This window comes from Corylus avellana, chromosome ca11 (assembly GCF_901000735.1).
Source record: "Corylus avellana chromosome ca11, CavTom2PMs-1.0".
NCBI lineage: Eukaryota > Viridiplantae > Streptophyta > Magnoliopsida > Fagales > Betulaceae > Corylus > Corylus avellana.
Window position 1 is genome coordinate 8,697,189 of NC_081551.1, and position 27,072 is coordinate 8,724,260.

At 35.1% G+C, this 27,072-nt stretch overlaps 2 protein-coding genes across 4 annotated transcripts; both read left to right on the forward strand.

The window, feature by feature from the left end:
• Nucleotides 1–1,041: 1,041 nt before the first annotated feature.
• On the forward strand, nt 1,042–2,117 carry LOC132166238 (ABC transporter I family member 10; the record flags this gene model as incomplete). Its single annotated transcript, XM_059577016.1, is given in 3 exon segments — nt 1,042–1,167; nt 1,256–1,378; nt 1,725–2,117. Coding segments are annotated over 3 exon segments (459 nt in total), but the record flags the coding sequence as incomplete, so codon positions are not given.
• Nucleotides 2,118–3,957: 1,840 nt separating this feature from the next.
• On the forward strand, nt 3,958–18,734 carry LOC132166261 (GDP-mannose transporter GONST1). 3 transcript variants are annotated; one of them, XM_059577048.1, is made up of 11 exons: nt 3,970–4,213; nt 6,904–7,028; nt 7,820–7,981; nt 11,599–11,827; nt 12,000–12,139; nt 12,239–12,368; nt 13,487–13,585; nt 15,206–15,360; nt 16,783–16,899; nt 18,046–18,143; nt 18,265–18,734. In XM_059577048.1, the coding sequence occupies exons 4-11, from the start codon at nt 11,612–11,614 to the stop codon at nt 18,315–18,317; spliced, it is 1,008 nt and encodes a 335-aa protein (XP_059433031.1). In that variant the 5' UTR covers nt 3,970–4,213; nt 6,904–7,028; nt 7,820–7,981; nt 11,599–11,611; the 3' UTR covers nt 18,318–18,734. The 3 variants fall into 3 exon arrangements, with proteins under 3 accessions (XP_059433032.1, XP_059433031.1, XP_059433030.1); XM_059577047.1 differs by lacking the exon at nt 6,904–7,028; XM_059577049.1 differs by lacking the exons at nt 6,904–7,028; nt 15,206–15,360; nt 16,783–16,899; nt 18,046–18,143; nt 18,265–18,734 and adding an exon at nt 14,626–15,190 and having other exon boundaries at nt 3,958–4,213; nt 13,487–13,620.
• The last annotated feature ends 8,338 nt before the right edge of the window (nt 18,735–27,072 follow it).

Below are 27,072 nucleotides of genomic sequence, written 5' to 3' on the forward strand. Positions count from 1 at the left end.
GTAGAATATACATACCTTGTGCTGAAATACTTTTTACACATAAGTTTTCTTTTCAAAATTCTGACATTTTTTTGTGGAGGGGGCGTTTTACATGGGTCCAAGGTTTACCCAACAGGAGTGGGTACACGAAGTGGCCCTGCCTTGGACATGTTCCTCGTCCCTCGTCATAAAAAAAAAAAAAAAATTCTAACATTTTCTTAATTGCAAAAAAATATATTTATGGAACTTTGAGGGTTCTTTCATTTAAAACTACTGTCTCTCATATTCACTTTTCTAATTTGAGAACCAAATGATGGAAAAGAAAAGAAAATGGAAGATATTCTTTATATCTTCTCTACACTTTTCTCCAATTGAGGTGTTACTCTCAATGCTAAGCCAAACAATTAAAGGAAGTCCTTAACAATTTCATCACTTTTTTCATAAAATTATTGAGCTTAAGAATTCTGGCTTTCTTCCTTGAACTCATACATCCACTTTGAAAGGACAGGATACAAGTGAGCTCTGGCTGTGTTGAGACCTCAATGTCCCCATGAATTCACTTGAGTGGTGACAGGCTAGGAAGAACTGATGCTTCAAAGTAGCAGTTTCGGAGTCATATTAAATCCATATCCATATTGGTTTCGGTGTTTCATAAGTGATTTGTGTAGCCCTTTTGCATTTTGTATGGTAAGGGTAAGACTATTGGGGTAAGGTGAGGGATTCAATTCAAGTTATTGGACGAAAAAACGTATTAACTTAGGGATGCCAAAATGTTTGGAAAAAACATACTATCTTGAGGTTATCCCTACTTATGTCCATATATTGTAACTGAATGTGATCTTAATCTCTGCATTTTGCTTTCAAATAGAAATTGTACGCATCCTGTCATAGTATTCCATTATTGACTTCTAGAACAGGTAAACTGTGTCTATCAAAATTCAATACTTGGACGATTTGATTTGAAGCCAAATGCCAAAACTGTTTACATATTGATGTGGCTAGAAAATTGCAAAAAAGAAGTAGCAGCAAGTTCTTACGATGGCAATCCCTCCTGTGTTGCAGGTAGTGATGCCCACAGTAGAAGCTGATGTGGCATTTGGTCTTGGAAAGTTCAATTTGACAAATGACGAGGTTAGATCCAGGGTTTCTAAAGCTTTGGATGCTGTTGGTATGTCTAACTATCTGAAGGTAATTTTATGTGCGTCAATAACATTTGGCTTGTGAAAGCATTTGCTAGGAGTTTGACATCCACTTAGGCCTTTTGTTGCATTTTTAGAGGTCTGTTCAAACTCTCAGTGGTGGTCAGAAGCAGAGGGTTGCAATTGCTGGTGCTTTAGCTGAAACTTGCAAAGTATTGTTACTGGATGAGCTCACAACTTTTTTAGACGAAAGCGATCAGGTATTTTATATGATTGACACAAGATGTAATACTTTTAATCCTTTATGGTCATATGACTCATATTGAACTGGATTGAGATAAAAAGAAGATTTGACAACATGAAGTATTCAACAATTACTAATTTTTTAACATTATGAATACCTATCCCATTAGTGCCCCATGGTAGTTTACTTTTTATTTGCAGCATATATGCACCCGTGCTATAATAATTCATTTTGAAAAGCTGTTTTCCTTTTGTGTAGCAATAATTATTGTGAATCTTTTCTTTATAATCCTTATAAGATGTTCTGTTTCTTGATAAGATCAGCATTTTCTGAAATTTTTTTTCTGCTTTTTTCTAAATCAGTTCGGGGTAATTAAAGCGGTTAGAAATTCTTTGGATAGTTCTGAGGAAGTTACAGCATTGTGGGTGACCCATCGTTTGGAAGAACTCGAGTATGCAGATGGTGCTGTCTATATGGAGAATGGGGAAGTTGCCTTACAAGGTGATGCAGCAAGTATAATGAGTTATATTAGAGCAAGGCAATCTGCTTACATCAAACAGATCAACTCTTGAAAAACATTTTTTTGTCTACTTAAAGTGGATTTTATGTTACCCCTTTTCTTCTGCAAGAGCAGGCTTTTTCATCATCTTTGTAATGGGCAGAATGGTGATGCATTTTTATTTATTTATTTATTTTTGAGAGTTTTTATTGGAAGGAAATTGGTATTTGTCCAAACAAGGGCCATTTCTCATTCACTACAGCGCACGTTTGATGATAGTGGTTGTTGGAGTGCCAATATTTTCTGATATTTTAGTTGAAAGTTGGTAGGGGAGAGGAGAGCTACCAGATTTAGTGGACTTTATGAGGCCACTATATATTTAGTGGATCTTCCCCAACTTACCCCCCAAATTCCATCTTCTGACTTCCACCACATTCCCATGGGAATTTCTTTGTCTTTTATATTTTATTAAGGGTATTTTTGTCATCAAATTGAGTATTAATAAAAGATTTCTAGTTTGGAGGAGATATTGTAAATTGGGTGGTGGTAGATTGTTGCTTATTTAATAATTGACAAAAAAAAAAGAAAAAAAATTATTAAATTATAACCATTGTATTTCAGATTATGCAATTATCACAAGAAAATGTAAGGATTTATATGTACCTCAAACTACGAGTCCACTATTTTTTTTCCACCTCGAAGTGCATATTAATTACAATTAAAATGAAAAAAGTGATTATATTTATGCTTGGACTCGATTGTCTTTTGAATCGAAGTTGAAAGCTATGCATTTATTTAATAAACAATTGTGCCAACTTGCCAATCACTTTTTTCTTTCTTTTTATTTATTTTTCTTTTTTATGGGGACTTTCCAATCACTTTTGGACGCTAATAGAATAGTGCGAATGGCATTTCACAATGTTTGAATGCCTACAATCATTTAAATTGAAGCCTCTTTTTTGGAATTGTCTACACATTCTTGTTTAACTTCAATGTTAATTGCATTCAAGGGGTAGCTCAATCAGCAAGTGGCCATGAAGCGAATGTTACTAGTTTGAATCTCCCTTCTATTTTCTCTTTTTGTGTTAATATGTCAAAAAAAAAAAAAAAAAAAACCTATTAACAATATGCCAATAGTGACTAACCGGAGACAAAACAAGGAAAAGATAAGATGAATTAACACAGTCCACAGAATAATGCTACATATTCAATTCCCATACAACTAAATTGATATGTTAGTATTCATAAATCATTTAAACAAAAAATATTAAGAAAGAAAAAAAAAATAGTGTCACATTAGTTCAATTATATGGTACCATATAGTAATGCTACATATTCAATCAACTTTATTGTTGTTGTCACTTGTCAACCTCCATTAATACTGCATATTGAGCTAATGAATCGTTTATATTGAGTGTTTTATTTAAATTCATTCGCAGAATCACTTGGGTGTTTTTTTTTTTTTTTGTTGGAAAAAAAGTTAAATCATGTGTCTTTTTCCTATCTTGTATAGTTGACCATAATTGTTGAATTATCCAAAGCATAATGCTACACCGTACACGTACGCGTCGATTAAAGTTTACAGATTTATGGGGCCCATGGGCCATGCATTTGGTATAAATACACAAGATTGCTTATTTAGAAAGTTACATTATTATCTTTATTTTATTTTTACTTCAAAATTATGTCATAAGCACTCTAATATTCACACAAATGTATATAATATATCATGAACATCAAATATTTCATATGAAATTAATTAATTATCCATCAACCAAATTAATTAATATATATTTATTTAAAAAATTAATATATATATATATATATATATATATATATATATATTTTAATTCGTAGGCATTGCTTTGCTCCTTTTTAATTTTAAAAGAGAGTTCGTGAAAATACGTTAACGGTCCTGAAATATAAATAAACAAAGGCACGCCTCAGCTGACCAGATGCTATAGTGCGCACCCATAGAACGGCGCATCTTAGCTTCCAATTCAAGAAAATTGTGAAAGTCTACAAACTCAGACGCTGCATTTATAACGATCATAACAAAAAATAAATTAAAAAAAAAAAAAATAATAATTCAAATCCCAAAAGATTTAAAATAATTTTCACTTTGGAATCTAAGAAGTTGGGGGTCAGTTTTCTTCCGGGAGCCCATATCTTGCTTACTCTCAAGTCTCAACTTCGTGCCAAACTGAACCCTTTTCTCTGTGATTATATGTCTTTCCCAACATCTTCAAATTTTCTTGCTTTTTGGTTTTACTGTTGTCACCCATGATGCGTTTTCGGTACTCTAACTACAGCTCCAAAGCTTCTGAGGTCTTGGCTTAAACGTGTTCAAAGGTAATATCTCTGTTCTGTCTTTTGGTTATTCTAGAATTTCTGCTTTTGGGGAGGCTTAGAAGATTATTCTCAACTGAAAGTGGAATGGGTAATTATTGTTTTTCTTTCTTGCTCACTGGGGGTTGATAAAGTTGGCATCTCATTTGGGTTTACAGATTTATCATATTCGTTAACTTTTATTTGATAACAGATATTTGAACATGGAAGCAAACTTTTTCTCAACTTCTGTAACTTTCTGTCCTTTTCTTTTCTTTTCCCACTGAGCACGAATTGAAACGTTCTTCATTTTATTAATTTATTTTACTGCTGATTGTGTAGTATGTTATTATGGATATTTGGTCAATGAGAAACTGGATGAGTAGAAAAGAGATCTTCGAATCTTTCAATAGACACGCCAGACCCAAGTTCTCCTCCCTCGTGATTGAAAAAGAATGAAAGAGGAGAAAGTGAGAAAGGAGTGATCACTGATTTGGTCTCCTAAATGTCTTTGAGGAATCTAACCTCATCAGCCAAAGCTTTAATTTCATTGCTTCCATAATAATATCAGGAAAGGGTGGGAGACTCTTGGGGTGGGGCTTTTGGGGTGGGGTTGTGGTAGAATACAAGGAAAGGGTGGGAGACTCTCAAAGGCTTTATTAGACATGTGGTGGGGGATGGGACTAGGATTAGCTTTTGGTATGATTTGTGGTGTGGAGATATGGTTCTTAAGGTGGCTTTTCTAGTTTTATTTGGTATTGTTTGTGCGAAGGATGCCTTAGTTCCGGCTAATATGGAGGTGTTGGGTGGTTCCAATAAGTGGAATGTGAGTTTTTTTAGAGAGGCACATGATTGGGAGTTGGAAGTCTTTGCCTCCTTTCTCCAGGTGTTGCATTCAGTCAGAGTGAGACGAGGGTGTCAAGATAGATTGTGGTGGATTTCCTCCAAAAGAGGCCTTTTCATGGTCAAGTCCCTCTTTTACTCCTTGCCTTGTACTGAAGGTAGGAGCTTCCCTTGGAAGAGTGTGTGGCGGACGTAGGCTCCTCCGAGAACGGTCTTTTTTGTGTGGTCGGCGGCTCTGGGCAAAAGTTCGACCTTAGATAATCTCAGGAAGCGACATGTTATTGTGATAAACAGATGTTGTGTGTGTAAGAGAAGTGAGGAGACGTGGATCATCTTCTTCTTCATTGTGAGGTTCCTTTTGCTTTGTGGAGTGCCATCTTTAGTCATTTTGGGATGTCTTGGGTGATGCCTAGACGGGTATTCGATTTGTTCGCTTGTTGGTGGTCTTTTGGAAGGCAGAGGAGTGACGCGATCTGGAAGATGGTGTCTACTTGCCTCTTTTGGTGTTTATGTTAGGAAAAGAGCAATTGGTGCTTTGAGGACTTGGAGAGGTCTTTGGAGGACATTTTATCCTCTTGTTTTCATACTTTGTATCTTTGGACTGTAGCGTATGTATCCCCATTGTTGATTAGTTATGATTTTCTTGTTCGCTTTTCCTTTTCTAGTTAGGTGATCCTTTTGTATACTCCCTGTGTACTTTGGGGCGCCTTATGCTTTTAATAAGACTGGTTATTACTTATTAAAAAAATAATAACCCCATAAGGCATTATGATTTATAGACTTCGCAAAAAATCTGATACCCAATGGGTGAAATTCCATTAATTACTCAAAAATGGTTCATTGGCATTGTCAATTTCACAAGCTTTTGCTAATAAGGACTTCTAATCTCTAATGGATAAGGTTCTCCTAATTAGGAGGTTTCTCTTGTATGCTTTCTTTGTATTAGGGTTGCGCCTCTCTACCCTTCTAATTGGATTGTATTACTTATATATAAAAAACTCTCTAATGGATAAAGATTCCCTTTTTTTTTTTAATGGACGAGGATTCCAATAATTGCAAATATGGACTTGTAATCCCTAATGGACAATGATTCATAATTATTAATTGACAAGGACACTCTTAATTTCTATTATTAATACATAATTATTGACTGATTAAACCTAGAAATCATGGGATTGTATCACATATATCTGTTGGCTGAGAAGGACAGATTTCTGGAGACATAGATTGTCTAAAATAAGTCAAGATGAACACTTAAAGCTGTCTAATTTCTAATATGTAGTATATTCTAGTTGTAATGCTAAAGATAAATGCTTAACTTACATGCAGGCTATATACTATAGCACCTTAGCTGATCAGATAGTTGCGAAATATATGATGGCCTTTGGTAATAGTTTCTTGTAGTTGTTTTTTCTGGGTTTTTTTTTTTTTTTTTTTTTTTTTTTTTTGAATTTTTAGGGTGTTTATTTCTAATATCTTTGAGTACAAAAGTAAAATCCCGAAATCCTTGTACACTCGTATGTTTGATCAAAAGAATCTATAGAACTTTGTTAGATAAGATGGGACAGGATCATTTTTTAGGATGGGGGCTGCCGTTAATATTGAGACTGAACATATCAGATTGTGTTTTGGTAAAAACTGTGTCCAATATGTTTTGTGCTTGTTTAAGCATTCATTCTTCTTGGTAGACTTGTGAGGGTTTAGTTGTTTTAATGCCAAATTAGTCTGCATACTTTTCACACGTTTCCCAGAAACATGGTTTCATATGTGGAATGATAGGTGTTTGTTTCTTTCATATCTAAGTAATTTGTGATAAGCACTAATTTTAAGGAATCTTGATAGTGTGCTCTCCTTACCTATTCCATCTCCAGGTAGTCATGCAAGGTTGTTGACAATAGCTGATGTTATTAATCTTGATAAACAATGAATGCTATAGCATCTAATACTAATGACAACTCAGGATGAACACTATTCGTAATGCATGGAAAATCAAAAGGTAACTATGTACTAGTATTTTATGTTTGAGTTACATAGGTAATAAAAAATTATATTTTCAAGAAAAAAAGTTCTTGATCGAAGCCTTAGCACGTAAATCTTAGTCCTTGTGATCTGCCTTTGTAGTCAATGATAACATTTGATAACTGGAGAGATACTATGGAACATTTAATAGTTTATTTTTCTTGTCTGGACACTTTAACACTCTTCCATTACTGAAACTTGCTATAACTAATCCTCTAAGATTTTTCATGGTTGTTTGAACAAGTAAGTTCACTAAAATTTTAAATCTGCGAACCACATTTCTTGACAGCAGCCTTACCCTGCTAGCCTTAGTTATGGTGTTTTGGCTTAACAATTTCCAATGATAATTATAAGATGTAGAGGTCCGAGGATTATTCAAGAGTTCATTCCTTGAGTTTCCTCATATTTGTAAAAACAACTTTTATGTTCTTGTGAAGGTTAGGGAAATTATAGATTTTCATCTCAGGATTATCAATAGGAAGTAGATTATTCTCTTTGATACCTTCTTAATTGCTGATAAGTTTTGGTAAATTTGTTTGGCAAGGAATGAAATATAGAATAGTAGGATTTTAGTCATATAGGTTCAGTCATGAACTACGGACATTTCATAGCTCCATTTCAATTGTCAATTATATGCTATGTTATATTACTTCTACAGCTGTTATTGTTTTTCTCCTTTGATTCAGTAAGATCTCCAATTGGGGACATGGAGTTGATTCCTATATCTTTTTTATTTTTTTGTTAAATGTTTAATACCTGTGTTTTCAGGAGCTTCTCTAGATTCTTCCAATCTGTTTCAGAAAGAACTATTGTGGAAGACATAAGTAACATTAGCTGAAGGGTCAACGAGGCCTCAAATTTCAACAGTCAAATTGGGTTCTAGGACAGGTCTCCAGTGTTCAGTCCAATAAGAAGAGAAGTAGTTAACAGGTTTGTTTTGCTCCATTAAGTGTTACAGTATTGTACTTGATGCTGGGTTTTAAGCTTTTATAGATTCCTGTATTTAATGTTTGTGATTCTGATAAATTTTCTTTTCATGTTAGCATTGCCTCTGTATTTTTCCCTTTTTATAATCTGTTTTCATTTGCTTAAATTGAATTGTATTATACTCAATAAAAATATGATTTGTTGCACATTTCTGTTGTATCTTGGCATTAGATGTGACTTCAAATTTTTATTCTTCTTAGTGGTGATGTATTTTATTTTATTACAACTTGGAAGATTAAACAAATTTGAATTACAGAGAGTATTGTGCAAAACTTCATGCATGAAGCACAAAAGGGGTCTTAGATGATCCAAAGAGTTTTGGGTCAAACTCACCATATAAGCAACTTTGGAAGGGATTAATTTTAAAGTCCAAATCAGCATACAAAATGGATCAAACGATCTTGATTCAAGGGATCCTCTAGTCTCTTATAAATTTCCATGACAACACCAGTTATGTTTCTACAGATCGTAATTTTCTGTGGCCTCTGTTTCTTCCTCTCTTAACTGGGAGCAACAATTCTTGCTCTATTGACACTTCTATACAGAAGATTCTGGAAAGAAAAGGATAACAGATCTTTTCTCATAATCTTTGTGCAAATCTTTCGCCCAGTTGAGCCAGGTTGTTAAAGAAGCAGTCATTAAGTTGGATTTCACAGGGTTCGCTAGGAGATGTTCATTTTGTTCTCAAATGGTGAGGAAGATAATTTTGCTTTCTTATTACCTATTGCAAGAGAGAGACAGGTTTAAATATTTTTGTGTTTCGTATTCTAGCAAAGAATCATGAAAGCTTTTAATTCTGTCTGCACCAGAAATCTAGATACTGACTGAAATTATTGTATCTTTCCCCACTAGCACGTGATCTTCTAAATCATATGAAGAAAAGATATGATGGGGGAACAGAAAACCAAGGTCTGAAAACTCTGCAGAACCCCTACTTCTACCTACTGATCTGAAGAAAGCTCTTTCAGAATCATTTGCATCAATCTATACTTAATATGTTCCAATTTTTTATCTTTAACATTTTTATGAGCTATAGTCCATGTAAGAAGCATAAGCACCTTTACTTCAGAGGCATAAGAACCTTTTTTTCACTGCAAATGGGCCTTTTTTGAGGATATAGAAACCAATATAATAACAAATCAAACTGAGAAAACTGCTAACTTTGGATTACTGCACTTTGACTTCGGCAAATGGAATCATCTTCCAGTGTCTCTAATGTAGGTAGATCGTGGTCACCAAAACAAAAAACACAAAAATAGGTTTAGGTATGCATTACATTTCTGAATTCAGCATGTAGCCAACAGGAAATTAAGGACTTCTGTCTGGTTTAGGTATCGTGGTTATGGTACGTTGATATTTGGAGGTTTGGGTTTAGACTGTAGTCTAGAATGGTGAATGACATTCCAAGGGTTTTCTTTTGTAAGTCCTATGGCTTGAGATAGGGAGACCCCTTGTCTCCCTTTCTGTTTGTCTTTGTTCTGTAGGCATTAAGTAAAATCATTTATGCTTTAGTGAATGGGAGTCTTCTATCAGGGGGGATAGGAGTTGTAGTGCAATCAATGTTTCTCACCTTTTGTGTGCGGATGACACCTTGATATATAGCAGGGCTAATTCAGATCATCTTTGCAACTTGCGTTGTTTGTTTTTATGCTTTGAAGCGGTTTTAGGTTTGAGGATTAATCTAGCTAAATTAGAGTTGCTCCTGGTTGGCAATGCCATTAATGTTGAAGGCCTGACTAGTATTTTGGGTTGCAGGGTATCTTCTTTGTCTGTGAAATACCTAGGTCTTCCCCTGGGAGCCTTGTTTAAGGTTAAATCTATTTGGGACGACATTATTGAGGAGATAGAGCGTCGTTTGGCTGGATGGAAAAATGTGTACTTGTTAAAGGGTGGGAGAGTTACACTGATTAAAAGCACTTTATCCAATCGGCCTACTTACTTCATGTCTCTTTTTCCCCTCTCGGTTGGTGTTGCCAATCGCATAAAGAAATTGTATCATGATTTTTTGTGGGGGTGGTATGGGTGAGGAGTTCAAATTTTACTTGGTTAGTTGGACTAAGGTATCTACTCCAATCTTTGAATGAGGGTTGGGGTCCGGAATTTATTTGTGTTCAACCAAACTCTTTTGGAGAATTGGCTTTGGCGCTATACTCGCGAGAGAGAGGCCTTATCTAGGGTGGTTGTGGATTATAAATATGATAGTGAATGGGGTTGTGGTGTTCAAATGAGGTCCGTGGGTCATATGAGGTGTGGCTCTGATAAAATATCAGAAGGGGTTGAGGGGAGCTTTCTAATCATACAAGATTTGAGGTAGGTGACAGCTAAAAAATTAGATTCTAGCATGACGTATGGTGTGGGGATCAAGCCCTCAAGATAACTTTTTTGGACTTGTTTAGCATTGTCTGTTTTAAGGAAGCTGGAGTGGCAGACCATTTGGAGCTTTCTAGTGCCTCTTATCAATGGGATATTAACTTTCTTAGAGCGGCTTGCAATTGCGAGATGGATCTCTTTACCTCATTCTTTAATTTGTTGTATTTCGTCGAATTGAGACGGGGTGATGAAGACAAGTTTTGTTGGATACCTATCAAGAGAGGGTTGTTTGATGTTAGATCATATTACAATATTCTTGTTCCTAATGATAGTATTCCTTTTATTTGAAAGAGTATTTGGCAGAATAAGGTTTTCATGAGTGGCGTTCTTTGCTTGGTCGGCTGCATTAGAGAAGATCCTCACCATGGACAATCTAAGAAAACATGTCATTGTGGTTGAGTGATGCTGCATGTGTAAGAAGAATGAGGAGTCGGTGGATCATCTTCTACACCATTGTAAGTCAGTGGATCATCTTCTACTCCCTTGTAAGTTAGTGGATAATCTTCTACTCCATTGTGAGATTGTCAGTGTTCTGTGGATTACTATCTTCAGCAGTGTAGGGCTAGCATGGGTTATGCCTCACTAGGTGGTAGATCTCTTTTCTTGATAGAGAGCGCAAGGTGGTAGGTATCAGCTTAATGCAGTGGAGGATGATGCCGCCTTGCCTTATGTGGTGTCTTTGGAGGGAAAGAAACGATTGAAACTTTGAGGATCATGAGAGGACATTGTTGGAATTAAATGCTTTATTCTTTAAGACTCTTTATCATTGGGCTGCTGCCTTTTTGATTTTAATATGTCGAGTTTTTATGTTTTTATTTTTATTTTTTGTCTTTTTCTGCTTGTAGCTAGGTGTCTCTTCTGTATACTTACTTTGTACTTGCGTTGTGCCTTTGTGCTGTATAATGAATTTGTGATTACTTATCAAAAAAATAAATTTTCCTTTCTCAATGATTGAATTTAGAGATTTCATTAGTATTCTCTCAGTAGGTTTTATCTATTTTGCCTTTATTTGACCGATGAAACTCATTGGGGTCTAGACCATATGTTGTTTATGTGCTTGGCTGTATTTCTCTCTCTCTCTCTCTCTCTCTCTCTCTCTTCTTTGGTCTTCCTTCTTTTGCTCCAAGAACAATATATAAAAGTGAGTTTTAAACATTGACCTTGAACTAATCCTATCCACTTATGCATAGGTCATAATCTGCAATGAAACCTTTCGAAACCAATGAAAATGACTTGGAAAGTGGTAAGTTGGACAAAGACAGGGATAAAGGAACACGAAGTAACAGGCTCAAAATACATAATCAAGCCTTATTGTCTGGTCTTGCATATTGCGTTTCCTCATGCAGCATGATATTAATCAACAAGTTCGTGCTTTCCAGCTATGATTTTAACGCTGGGATATCTTTGATGCTGTACCAGGTAGTTCAATGTAATTGGTGTCCCTTATATGAAATTAAGAATTGTGCTTTTTCCCTTTTTTCATTAAAATAATTTTGTTGGATTTACTTAATGCCATGTAATAAAATGATTTGAAAACAGTTTTTGATATCTAGCAAGCTCATGACACTGACATATACTTCTGTGGATGCAGAATCTTATTTCAGTGATTATTGTGTCTATGTTGAGTTTTCTGGGCGTAATACATACAGAACCATTAACATGGAGATTGGTTAAGGTCTGGTTACCCGTGAATGTTATTTTTGTTGGCATGCTTATAACAAGCATGTTTAGGTATGCAAGTTTTTGTTTATGTGCTTTGCTTCATGCTGCTTTTAACATGAAACCTTTTCTTTTCACTCGTTCCTTGAATATGATTAATCTTTTCTGCAGTTTGAAGTACATTAATGTAGCTATGGTCACTGTCTTGAAGAATGTTACTAATGTGATAACTGCACTCGGCGAAATGTATTTATTCAGTAAGCATCATGACAAGAGAGTCTGGGCTGCTCTGTTCCTAATGGTACTTTCAGTGGCTCAAAATGTACTTTTGGATTTAGTTTTTTCCAGAAATACCAAATTGGGATGTGGAATAAGATAATCAACTTTTTCCTTTTCTAGTTTGGATTGTTGCTTGCATATAATAAATGTCTCATCTTTTCTTTTTGTGTTTTTCATTTTTATTCTTGTTAATATTTTGTTGCCCACTCTTTGTTGCTGTTTTTTTTCTTCTCCTTCAGGTTTTTAATTTGTACGTCTTAAATAGTTCATTTCACAAATATTATTTGAAAAGTTTATTATTACATCTAAAGAATGTAGTAGTGAAATAAGATAGCTAAATTGTTCTATCAAATGACTTTTTTTATCTTGTCAAAATTTGAAATTTTATATTAAATGAAGGGTGATAGAGAAGAGAGTGTATAAAGATTAAAGATAGTTCAGCCTTAGAGGCCTAAATCCATCATAGACAAAGCCCTAGGGACTACAATCTTTATTATTGACTTTATTTGTAACATATTACAGGGACTCATATTTATAATGAGATTTATAGGATTTGAAAATAGAAAGTCAATTTTATCAATTTATTTTATTTTTGAATATCAAATTAATATAATTGACTATTGCAATCTCATGATTTATTTCAACAATCAATCCCTTGGTTTAACTGTTTCTAATATGCGAAGTGGATTCTACTTCAACGTATTTATCTCCTTTTTTTGTTTTTTGGGGAAGAGGATGATAAAAATATGAATACATGTTAGGGGACCAAAGATTGGTGTCCCTGCAGCTTCGGAGGTTCATGTGATGTTAACATATTAATTGCTGATGTACTACAATAACTCCCCGTGGGCCAGACATATGTTTGAAAGGATGCCTTGTTTGTGTGTGTGTGTGTATTTTGATGTGTCCCAACAAATATAAATGCATCGTTGGTTGCCAAGTTGAACTCTGATTAATTTCCTGTTGATTTATGTAAATTGCAACTAATCTGGTTCTCTTTTAACTTCTCGAGAATTCAAGCACATTATTACCGGATTTGCACTTTTTCTGAAGATGTTATTGATAGATTTTATTTTAATACATTTTCATGGATTTGCGAATGAGTAAGTTTGAAATGGTTTTACCTTGTGGCCTGTGCAGATCATTTCAGCAATTTCTGGAGGAATTACTGATATATCTTTTCATGCTATTGGCTACACATGGCAGCTTGTTAACTGTTTCTTAACCGCATCATATTCTGTGAGTACACAATTTGGACATCTTGATTATCCATAGTAAGCTTTTCTACCTAGTTTGTTGCATCTATGACAGTTTTAGCATCATCTGGATTTTTGACATATTTTTTAATAATCTCATTTTTCTCTGTAAAACAAAGAAAGCCACAAACATTTTGGCTGTTTGATAGAACTTGTTGCTTCTTCCTTTTGTTCTCTCTTTTCAAAACAAAAATATTAACAAACAACCAAAAATAGAAAACGCGAACAAAACTACTTCTATCTTTATGTCATATTAGAATACTTTTTCAATCAAAAAACTAAAAGCACCTTCTAAAGTATTAACAAATGGAGTCAAAATATTTGTCTTTAGGTTAGCTGTCATGGCTAAGGGAAGTGCTAGCTATAATTGAACTATCACTCCAAAATGACTAGTTAAGCTACAATTGGAGCCCCCAGAAATCACTTATAAAACTTAGTCTTATCTAATTAGGAACCAATGTAGGACTTGGCAATCATGAGCACCTTTATAATGCACTATCTCAATGTGGACAAATCACCCGTCTAGTGCCCAAGTACCACATGGTGTTACTACGTGCTCTAATACTATTTGCCACGACCTAGAGAAGCAGTAGCCACATTTGCTCTATTATTTCAAAAAGACTAGTCAAGTTATATATTGGAGCCCTTTGAAATCACTTATAAAACCCAGTCTCACCTAGTAAGGAACTAATGTAGGACTTATTACCAATGAATATACATTAACTCAATGTGGACAATTGATCCATCCAATGTAGGACTAACTGGAGTGTTACACTTGCTATGGAGTACGGGATTGACTGCTTGGGTTAGTTGAACTAATCCCTAAATAGAGGAGTTATCATGTACATTATGAACCCAACCCCCACCCACAATTGTTGTGTTCTTCTAATGTATTTTCTTACAAGGCATCTTGTACATATTTGCATTTCTGTCATGAGCTTTTTTGTGGTTAAGAGGAAGGAGCGTGCTTCACCTAGGTAGTTAAAACCTTTCATGTTAATGTGTACTAAACACCCTAAGTAGTGAGCAGCTTATCAAGTTTGAGGTGCAAAGACTAAAGACTGAGTGTCGTGGCTGCAGGTTCAACAAGATCCATGTAGGTGCACTGGGTTATTGTATTTGCATTCGGATAATAGAGTGGTTCCTTATGTGCTGCTCCCTCTGTCCCATTTCATTGGTCCCCCTTTCCTTTTTATTTATTTATTTTTATTTTTTTATGTTCCTTTATATTGGCTAATGTGCATGCACAAGAAAACATTCAAGAGGAGCATCTCAAAGTATGGGGCGAACGATCAAGGACTCTGACTGTGTCCAAAATTTGACATATTTACTAAATAGGTTTTCTAGATGTTAGTGAATAGTATTTATATGCAAAACCATAAGGGCAAATTTGAAAAGTCATAAAGTTTTAAAAAGTAATGGTGATGTGCCTTTAAAAGTTTGGAATATCTGTGGAGGACCAACAAATAGGGATGGAGGTAGTACTAGTTTATTGATCTAGTAGGTGCATCTGTCAACCAGCTCTTACATAATTACTTGTTCCTTTCTAGTTTTAAGTCTAAAATGTAGTTGATGTATTATTTGTTTTATTTTATTTATGCAGCTGACTCTTCGTAGGGTCATGGATACCGCAAAACAAGTTACCAAGTCTGGAAATTTGAATGAGTTTTCAATGGTCTTGCTCAATAACACCCTATCGTTGCCTTTAGGGTTTCTTCTAATTGTTGTCTTCAATGAGGTGGATTATCTCTCTAGAACGTGAGTTTTTTTTTTATTTTTTTATTTGCTTCATTCTTCTCTTAAAATTTCTTCTTTACTATTAGTTAACTAATATACTATGTCATCTGCAGCCAAATATTCCTATTTGGTTATGTAACTCTCTGCTATTACAACCCCTCTTTGCTCCCTATCTGGTCTTAACATGACCATGTTATTTGGTCCATGCAATGTAAAATTTGTTTAGATAATGTTGGCTGCAACTAGAAGTAGGGAACTTGATGGGGACGCCAAACACAATCCACAGATCACATGTGTGTATGAACATTAACATCAGAGGATGCCCACCCCATGACCTTGTGGTTGGGTGATTGAGAGCTGAATAATTATTGGGCTTTTTGTTAGTTTGCACTTTTGTTTTATTATTTATTTTTCAGACTGGTTTTATTATTTTATTTTGGGCTTTATGTTATTTTTAGTGTTAGCCCAAGTACAATTAAGGTTAGGGTTTAATCCCCAGTCTATTTAAACCTAGTTTCTATTGTATTCAGGAGCTTTTGATGAATTAAAATTTGGATTGACTGTTGTTGTCTATCTTCTCCCTTGTTTCTCCCCTCTTCGGAGCTTCTTCTTCTCCTCCTTGGCTTATTTTCTCCCCTCTTCTTGGCTTCTTCTTCCCTGTTTTTCTTTCTCTTCAAACTTTCTTCCCAAGTGTTTTTGTCCCGCATCAGAACTCCTCCATAGCTATGGCAAAGGTATTCAAATGAACTGCTCTATAGTTTGACCATCCCTTTTGGTGTTGATATTACAAAGATTAACTAGAAAATCAGATGGTGCTTTATGGCTTTTGCAAGATTAACTAGAAATCTTTCTCCTCTCTCTCTGTCTTGTCTATTTAATATGTTTATGCATTGGGGAAACCATTTTGCAAGAGTGCCAGTAATCCATCCTATTTCACTGAAATTTTATTGTGATTCCTGTTTTCTACTTGTGATCAGAATGCATTACATCTTACTCTGAAGCACCTCAATCAGATGCCTCTCAGCTCCATTTATTTGTCTTGCTAGAATTTATTATTTTATTCAAATGGTTTCTTTCCTTTCAAAACATTTCTTACCTGGGATGAAACCTTTCATTCATACATTAACTGCCTAGCTAGAGATGTTCATTTTTTCTCATGCACCAATGAGTGTGCTTTTATATCAGTCTTCTAAAAATATAAATCTTATGGATCAACCTTGATTACACTAATTTATCTCCTAGACAGTAATGGTGCCTTTCAATAACCTGTATGCTTTTGTAACTCTATTTATCATAAGCGAACTTCATATATGTTATTGGGCTATTCGAGAGACTTGATTAACCTCTAATAATTGCATAAAAAATTGATATTTTTTTCTTTCCTTGTGTTCCTTTTTCAAAATTATGAAGTTGAATTTTTTGGATCTTGAATTAAATTGGCAGGCCACTTTTGAGGCTGCCAACCTTCTGGCTTGTAATGACGTTAAGTGGAGTTTTGGGACTGGCAATCAGCTTCACTTCTATGTGGTTTCTTCATCAAACTGGGGCTACAACATACAGGTAAGATTAAGAATACTCTACTCCCTGCAACCCCCCCTCCCCCCCACCCCAAAAAAAAAGTAATATTAATAAAGAAGAAAAGAATCGAAAAGAAAAAAGAATACTTGAATATGTTAATTTGAGGGTGCAATTTTTTTTGTTTTTGTTTTTAATTGAGACCCAGTTGACCCAACTCCAAGACCATTGGTTAAGTGGTTATCAGGTTTTAACTTTTCTTTGCAATTAGATTTTGTTTTCCATAGTGAACAAGGTGCAAATCAAATGAAAGATGGGTTTGGGAAGAGTTGAGGTTTTGTGCAAATTAGCCACCCCAAGAGCGTATCGGTCGGTTCGGACCGGTTAATGGGCTTAACGGTTGGTTAACCGATAAGCTATTGGTTAACTAAATCCTAACCGATAAGAAGCGTTAACCGAAAATTATTGGTCATATTGGTAATCGGTTAACCGGTCAGTTAAATCGGTTTCGGCTTTTGTGGGCTTTTTATTGGGCTTTTACTAGTTGCTAATTGGGCCAAAAATTAATTGTTTTGGAGGCCCAAATACGTTTTGTTGGACTAAAGCCTAAAATAGCTTATTAAAAATTAGTTATTTTAGAGTATATTTTTGGCTAAAATAGCTTATTGAAGCTTTTTTTTTTATATTGATCTACTACAATAATAAATATAAATTTCTAAAAAATTAAAAATTAAAATAGCTTATCGGTCATATCGGTTTTTCGATAAAAAATTTTTAACCGACCGATTACCGACCGATAAACTTATCAGTATAAAATTTTTAACCGATTACCGACCGATAACTATCCGTTACGGTTAATATCGGTTCGGTTAAAGTCGGTAATCGGTAATCGGTTAATCTGCCCACCCCTATGTATAATGACTAGTTGCATTGGGTTGGGTTTAAAAGTTCAGTGTTGAAAGGGGTTAGATTCAGTTGCTCAGGTCTTATTCCATTATAAACTCCAGGTTCACTTTAAGTTAAATGAAATTTGATTGAAAAATTTACCATCAGGTCTTTTTTTCTTCTTCTTTCAAAGAATGAATTATTGGTTGAGCTTGATTAAACCATCATGCTTACTTTAAATGAGACAGTATTAGTGATCAAAGATGTTTACCCTGTACACCTCTAATCACTGACTGTATCCTGCAGCCTTGTCGGGTCGTTGAATAAGATCCCTCTGTCTGTTGCTGGCATCCTTCTTTTCAAAGTTCCTACCAGCTTGGAGAACTCTGCAAGCATATTCTTTGGTAATTTTCTGTCATGTCATTGGCTTGATCATGTTACATGTTCTCTCCTAAACCAGAAGAAAAACTTTTTGAATTTTCTTCATTTTTAGCATTACCAAAAACAATTTTTCTCATTCTGTAGGTCTTTTGGCTGGAGTATTCTTTGCTAGGGCAAAAATGCGGGAGAGATCTTAAATTTGAACAAGTACTGAAAGTGAGGTTTCATTTCATGATACCCTAATTTTGCACTCCTATTCCTAGTAAATTGCATCTGAGAGCTTGACTATCTCATGGAGTCGTTTGTCAGAGCTGTTTTCTATGAAAGATAGAAAAAAAAGAAGAAGAAAGAGAAGTGAACAAGATCTTGTCCCGTTTACCAGTGCAATTCTCTTGATTTTTTCCTTATTAGAAGGGAGAAGGGCTTTCTAACGAAATGGATTGGGTATCTGGTTTTGTTGTATTGAGGGAAGATGCTATCCCTGATTCTTTTTCAGGTATGTACTGGATCATTTAACTGACTATTATCGTCCCCTGTATCATCATTGTTCATCTTATAAATTATCACATTGAATTTGAAACCCTCATGTCAATGAAAGGAGATGCTTGAGCTGATGAAGATCATGATGAAAGTTGATTTTTCTTCTGGATAAATGTGTTTCTTATTATTAGATTTGGGAGGAGATTGGTTGCATGTAGTTACAAATCAAATGGGGTTTGAGATAGGTGTGTGCATAAGAGGCATTGGAGTCGGAATCCATGATTCTGCATTCCACCTCCGCCAAAAGATTTGAAAAACTTTAAACTCTTTTCAATAGAGCCTATTTCTGCCCTGTCTCCGCCTCCAAAATGTTGAAGGCGGAGTCGGGGGAAAAGTGTTGGAGATGTGCCGGAGAGTGAAGGCAGAGTGATCTTCGTCTTCGTTGGACTAAAACGACGAGATCTTTTGTAGATCTCTTCGTCAAATGAAGAGTGGTATGCTACCACTGTTGAGCGCATTTGAGCTCAACCACTGATCCTGACTATTAGTTCTTCTACAAATCTTGCATTTCAAACTCTTGCCCAAAAATGAGAAGGGAAGTGATTTAGGATTTGCAGCAAGGGAAGTAATAAATTTATAGGATTCAAAATGATGTTCATTTTTCTTATAAATAGAATTATCCATACCACAAGTAAATTAATTCAATAAAATAAACATGTCCCTACAAGATATAGGCTTTTAACACAGAATTATTGTAAAATTCGTGTCTCTTGCTCTCTTTGCTTTTGCTATTCTATGTATACATTATTTTATCACAAATTTGTACACCTAAAATCTGGATTTTTTTTTTTTTTTCTCCTAAACTTGTTCATATATAAACCGAGCAAAATATCATTGCTAAAGAACATCGAACATATGATTTTAAATATTAAAATGCTCCAATATAATCAAGCCGAGCAAACAAGAGTCTATCCATCACACCCGTGCCGGCATTAATTCACGGCACCCACCAACTCCAAGCCATACCATTAATATGCTCCATTTAGAATAATGGAATTGGCTTATGTGTTGGAAAAAAATTATAGTATGTGTTGTAGTTTTTTTTATAAAGAATTAGATTTAATTCTAAGTATATATATATATTTTTTATGAGAAAGAGATCGGGTAAAATTAAATCTGAAGTGTTGAAAAATACTTTAATTTTTTTTTACATCACTTAGCCAAATCCTAGCATTATAACCCACTCTTTTTTATGTCTACTAGAATATTAATTTAAGGCCTCATTTGTTGCAGCGTAAAATATTTTATGGAAAAAGATTTTCCTATTTTTGAGTATTTGGTGATACGTAAATTATTGGCCAATTTGAAATGTTTTTAGTTGACCAATGAAAATAATATTCGAAGCGTAACCAATTTTTTATTGTTCTCTCACACCCTCAAGCAGGCAATTGTGGGAGGACCCTTTTATGGGGCCTTTTTGCTCGAGCCGGTCTCGGGTTGCCATAACGCTTGCCTAGGCAAGTGAGCCTCATAATTGCAAGCAGTATGCTTAGGCAATTGCACTAGATCTCAATCCTACTCTTGAAATCCTTTTATTCTCACACACACTCTTCCATCACAACTCTTCTTCGTTCTTTCTCACTCTTTCTTGCAACTCCTCAAATTATATGAAAATATAAGAAATATTTGGCAATTTTCATACAAGCCAAACGCCAAAAAAAATGTTTTTCAAACCATTTTTCAGGGTTGCAAACAAACAGCGAAAAATACCAATTTTTTTTCGAAATGTTTTTCAACTAAAAACATTCTTCGACATAAAATATTTTACGCAGAAACAAACGGGACCTTAAGTGATTAAGTATACGTGAGTTAGTCTATCATTTCCTATCAGTTTAAACTTTGAAACATGGTATCAAAGTAAGAGTCATGAATTCAAACCATAGCCTAACTATTTATGCTATCTCAATTATATATTCCACGTATTAATCTCACTTATTAGAATAAAATTTGAATACGTAAGCGACTTGCAACAAATCCTAAAATTTCGCCCTCACCCGTGCCTCTAGCGTCACAAGACAATAGGAGTAGTCTAATTGTGGAAGTGATGAGTACTAATGGACTACGCATATACATCAATAGGCACAACCTATGAGAAGGGCTAGCTAAAAAAAAAAAAAAAAGGCATATCAAAAACCAATTTAGAGAAGAAAAAAAATTTTGTCCAATAAAATCCACATGTATGGACATTTTTTGGAACAAAAGTGGTTGGCATATTGGCAAAATTGGATCATACCTTTTATGTATAAAATGACAGATTACAACCAAAGTATCTGACAATTGTGTTAGATTTGCTTTTCTAGGTCTATATATATATATATTCTTCTCAGATTTATATATATTTCTTAAAGTTTAATGAATGTGTTATATTCAATTCGGCAAGGTCTAAGAAGAACCGTGCCATGGCTTGCACATCACTCGCATAGTCTCATAAACTTAAGGAAGACAAAGCTTCCAAGTTCAAAATAATAAAAAATAAAGGATTGGCATGTAAGAGAATTTACAAACAAGCAGTAAACCAAGTTGTTAAGAAAATCTGAAAATGAGGAGAGTGAAGAAAATGAAACAAGTTTAATTAATGGAATTTTAATTTGTTTTTCATTTAATTTTTAATATTATTGTTAGCTTTTGGGCTTGTACCCGATTTACCTTCTACAACCTATATTGTTTCTATATTGGAGAAAATGCATTTTACCCTCTTGAAATTCGACTTCTTTTTCAATTTGAACCTCAATGTTTAAAAATTTGCAATATACCCTACTGAAGTTTTAAAAATTTTCAATTCGAACCCTCTGTTACTCATTGCCGTCTAAGAGCACTAGCAGTACATGCTCTATATGCCATTCTCTTCCCTATGTTTAGAAAAATTTTTAGAAAAATCACAAAATCCTACTCACATCAGATTTCCTACATTTAACTAACTCTCAAGAGTTGTTATAGTGTTTCCCAATATGTAGGGAATCAAAAGTGGTTCCCTATACATTAAATAATATAAACATTTCTTTTTTCTCTATCTTCTTTCATATTTTTGTCTTTAATGGGGAATTGTGTTGGGATTTTGTGAAAAAAGTGAGGTTGGTAGGGAACTTGTTTTTTGTAAAGAAATAATATTGTAATGGTATTGCGAGAGGTAATAGAAGCTATTGTAAAATATATTTTCATAAAGAATCAAAAAGTAGTTTTATTCCCTAAACTTAAGAAAAATCAAAAGAAAGCTGCTGTTAGTGCAATAGTGCTCTAAGTAGAGGGAAAGTCCACTGTGTGTGTCACACGTGATATATATATATATATATACCACCCCCTTTGGCCATTTGGGGGTGGCATCTGGCCGGTTTGGGGGTGGCTCGGCCATCCCCCCAAGGAGCCAAAGGAGGTGGCCGAAACCACCGCCAAAGGGTTTGGGGTGGTTTCGGCCACCCCCATATGGCCAAGGGGGTGGCTCTTAAATGGCAGGTTCGAGCCACCCCCAAATGGCCAAAGGGGTGGCTACCCAGTTTTTTTTTTTTTTTTTTTTTTAATTTAATTTAATTTTTTTAATTTTTTTAGGGGCAATTTTGGGAGAAAAAAAAACTAAAAATATCATGTGAGACGCACGTGGTGGACTTTTCGTCTACTTAGATGGAAATGAGTAACGGAGGGTTCGAATTGAAATTTTTTTGAAACTTCAGGAGGGTATATTGCGAATTTATAAACATTTGGATTCAAATTGAAGAAGAGGTCAAACTTCAGGGGGCAAAGTGCATTTTTTTTCCTTCCATATTTGCTTTTTCTGTAACATTAATTAACAAATTGACATTGTGATAGTCTCAAGAAATGAGATTTTCATAGACTTAGAGCATTCCTTAGCTCTTCAAACAAAAGTAAAATTTTAGGAGAAAATTTAAATTTTCCAAATTTGAAGAGCCACTTTTAAAATGAGCCAAATATCAAAAATATTTACTTCATTCTCTACTTTAGATAAATAAAGGCCCACCACTTGGTGAAGGCCGATGCTAATCATAGATTGGAGGCCCACTGAGTCGAGTTAACCACTCAGGCTCATCGAATCGAGCTCGAGCTAGAGCTAACTGACGTGCTAATGCCAAAGCTCTCTTTACGGAATAGGACACCCGCGGACAATGCGGGTGATAATGTAACCAAATGGTAAGGCTCTTCAAGTTTCATTTTTAAAAGTTGTGAGCATCACATCCACCACATGTTTACCTAAGTTAATTGATTTTTTTGTAAGGAGAAAATAGAGAAATTTAGCTCATTTTATTCCCAATAGCTTGGAGCTAGACAGTGGATAAGACCGTGGAAGAGTCGATGCCATAATTTGGCTCAAAACTTGGTTTTCGGGAGCGAAAAGTTGTATATCAACACTTTCATATGAAACCCAATCGATGTATAAACCATTAGAAAACACCTTCAGCATCTCATGTTTGTCAAAACGATTATTGTCCAGAAAGGGATTATGGTTATTTAATTGGAAAAGTTGTAAGACATAATTAATCATCGTTGGATTGACCTAGAAAGTTTTTTTCAAATAAAAATCATAAAATAACATTTAAAAAAGTCAAAAAAGATTAATCAAAAACCTTTTAATCCAAAACATTTTAACCTAATATATTTTAATTCAATTGTAGCTATTATAACTTAAAACTTTGATCTAAAAAGCGCAATAACGTATTGACTGTTAATCATGGCTGCACTATAATGCGACCAAACATATCCGGATAGCTGAACCAGGCAAACAAAGGTTTCGGAGGATACTTGTATTCAAAAAGAAACATGTAGTACAATCTTCAACCTGTTAAAATTACAAAAAGAAAAAGAACCCATTAATAATTATATATATATATATTTTAAAAATGAAAAATAATAAGCAAAGCTTACTACAGAGAAAAATGCATTGAAAATAGGTAAGATAGCGAAAAGCGGTTGCACACACTCATGCCTCCATGCACATTCAACGGAGTATTTCAAGAGTGCGAAATCTCAGCTTGAGATATCGAGCCCCATGTTCCTAAACAAGCTAGTCTTGAAATCTTAAAGCTCTGCTCAATTACAACCATAGCCAGGAATATCTATTCCTAATTAAGTGAAAATTCACTTTTGGGCATGTACCGGATTTACCCTTTGCAACCCTTTTTACCTTTTCATTTCACAATGGTATTTTATATAGTTTTTATATTTGCTTTTTTTTTTGCAATATTAATTGACAACTTGACATTGTGATAGTCACAAGAAATGAAAATTTTCACAAACTTAGAGCATTCCTAGTAAGCTCCTCAAACAAAAGTCAAATTTGAGGAGAAAATTTAAAATTTTCATATTTGAAGAGCCATTTTTAAAATGAGCCAAATATCAAAATATTTACTTCTTTTTCTACTTTAGTTAAATAAAGGCTCAAAACTTGGTTTTTGGGAGTGAAAAGTTGTATATCAACACTTTCATTTGAAACCCAATCGATGTATAAACCATTAGAAAACAACTTCAGCATCTCTTGTTTGTCAAAACGATTATTGTCCAGAAAAGGGATCATGGTTATTTAATTGAGAAAGTTGTAAGCCAAAATTAATCATCGTCGGATTGACCTTGAAAGTTTTTTTTTTCGAATAAAAATCATAAAATAAAATTTAATCCAAAACATTAAAAAATGTCAAGAAAGATTAACCAAAAACCTTTTAATCCAAAACATTTTAACCTACAGTATTTTAATTCAATTGTACCTACTATAACTTAAAACTTTGATCTAAAAAGCGGAATAACATATTGACGGTTAATCATGGCTGCACTAGAATGTGATCGAACGTATCCGGATAGCCGAACTAGGCGAACAAAGGTTTCGGAAGATACTTTTATTCAAAAAGAAACATGTAGTACATTCCTCAAATAATAAGCAAAGCTTGCTACAAAGAAAAAGAAAAAGAACCCATTATTAGTTAATAAATTTTTTTTTTTTTTTTTTCTAAATGGAAAATAATAAGCAAAGTTTACTAGAGAGAAAAATGCATTGAAAATAGATAAGATAGCGAAAAGCGGTTCCACAAACTCATACCTCCATGCACATTCAAGGGAGTCTTTCAAGAATGCGAAATCTCAGCTTGAGATCTTAGCTCGAACTCTGGCTCGACTCAAATAGGTATGTTCCTAAACAAGCTAATCTTGAAATCTTAAAGCTCGGCTCAATTACAACCATAGCTAGGAATATCTATTTCTAAGTGAAAATTCACTTATGAGGTTTTTATTTATTTATTTTTTTTCAAAATGAATCCTTTTCTGAATGTTGGTAAAAACAGAGAGTACTGTTTAATTAAGGCCCATTAGTAAACAGTAATGCTCAAGAGAATCGTACAGACCATCCACGCGTCAGTCAGACTTGGCTCCAAAAGGTTCACTTTCTCGTTCTATAACATAATCCTCTTGTCTTTTTTACTGCACACAGTGTTCACACCCCCTCACTTCTCATTGCTCACTGAAATCATGTGAGCATTGCAATGTCATTATACTCGAACATTCTCACTACTATCGTCTCCAACATCATTTCTTCGTCAACGAGTGGCTCTTCAAAATGAAGCCGAACTACGGTTTGATCATAGGCCTCGGCATTCGGTAGCAATACGACTTTGGCAACTAAAGCCCTCTGCCTATATGCCCTCCTGACACGGACCTCCATCGACTTCAGTTCCTTTGCGCTCTGGACGATGATGGGCAAACGGCTAGCTGACCAGGTCACCTCCCTGCTATTCGGGGCCTTGATCACCCGAATAGCGGAGCACGTTGGGGTGTCACTAGAGGGCTAGACGCTCTTGCGTCCCAGAGGACCATTCACCTCCTGGTTCCTCAACTCGAGCAAGTCACACCTCTGCGGAGCAGAGCAAGGGCCAAGGGTGCCGTGAGCACCGAGGGCAGCACCTAGAGGAAGCGTAGCAAACGGAGTCTCCTCATCCACTTAGGCAAGCGATCCCACCCTTGAACGCATTTGGGGTTCGCATAGACAGCTCCAGCAGTCTATGGGGAGCCTCACTACGGCTATGGGAAGTCTAACGACAGCAGTCTAGGGGATGCTGGGAATGCAGGTGGTAGACCACTACATGATCCTGCAGCTACAGAGCCACTGGATGGGACCCCCACTTGACTTGAGGGATTACGACATCCATAGCCCCGAGCGTCAACCTGGAGAGAGGGAGCTCGAGCGCATGTGGCACCCCAGGTCGAGGATCGGCTGAGCATAGCCCTAGAAGGACTAGACAGTCCCGCTCTTAGGGTCGTTGCCTTAGACTTTCTTTGAGTTAGTTGTCTTGTATATATTTGTTACACTGTAAGTGTTGTAGTATATGTGTTACAAACATTATTTTTCAGTTGTTTTGTTATTAAAACTTTACAAAGCCATTATTATTTTTTAACGGTTTAAATCATTAAAGTTTTATTTACAAAGTTTTTAATTTTGTTATTATTGACTAGCTATTTCATACGTTGAAGACTTGGTCTTCAACGTACTGTCATAAGCTTTTATATATATATATGACCGTTTAGAGTTAATAAGTATTATTGTATTTTATAACAACCTTTTGGGAGTTTTTTATGTTATGACCGTTTGGTCATTAGACTTCTTTATGACATTAAAAAGGAAACTTTCCAGCACTTATATATATATATGTTGAGCTCTAATAAGGATATATAGGAAAAATCACTTTCTTTTCTTTCCAATAAGTATAGTGTTGTAAAACACTTGTTTCTTGACATAAAGCCATATGATATATTATTGGTTTTTGCTACAAATAATATTCTGAAGTCCCTCATCCACTTTGACAATTGGGTTGTTCTATTACACTTTGTTATTGGAAGTGCGTCCTTAACGAAGTTAGACGCTATAGTCTAATCCTGGGAGGTTGCGTGTCAAAGGATCCGATCGCACCGAGTTATACATTCTGGGAGGCACGAATCAACCTTTAAGGACAACGCTCTTGCGTGATTCTATAGTATTGTGAGATCTTTCCATACTCTATTTTCATCTCTTGTATTTTATTTATTTTATTGTTAATATTCATATTGTAATTATTTTATATCAATGAGAATTTGTGCACCATCTAAAATTATTTCCAACACTCATTGAGTTTGCTTGGGGATTAGGCAACAGTGAGAAACACTTCTTGTGGATTATAAGGCCTGATCTTGTTGCCGGCGATTCAGCTGTTCTTCCTCCCGAGTTTCTTACAGAAACGAAAGATAGAGGCATGCTAGCAAGTTGGTGTCCTCAAGAAGAAATCCTCAAGCACCCCTCTATTGGAGGGTTTTTAACGCATAGCGGATGGAATTCAGTGCTTGAAAGTGTGTGTGGTGGAGTGCCAATGATCTCATGGCCCTTTTTTGCCGAGCAACAGACAAATTGCAGGTATTCTTGCACTGAATGGGGCATTGGGATGGAGATAG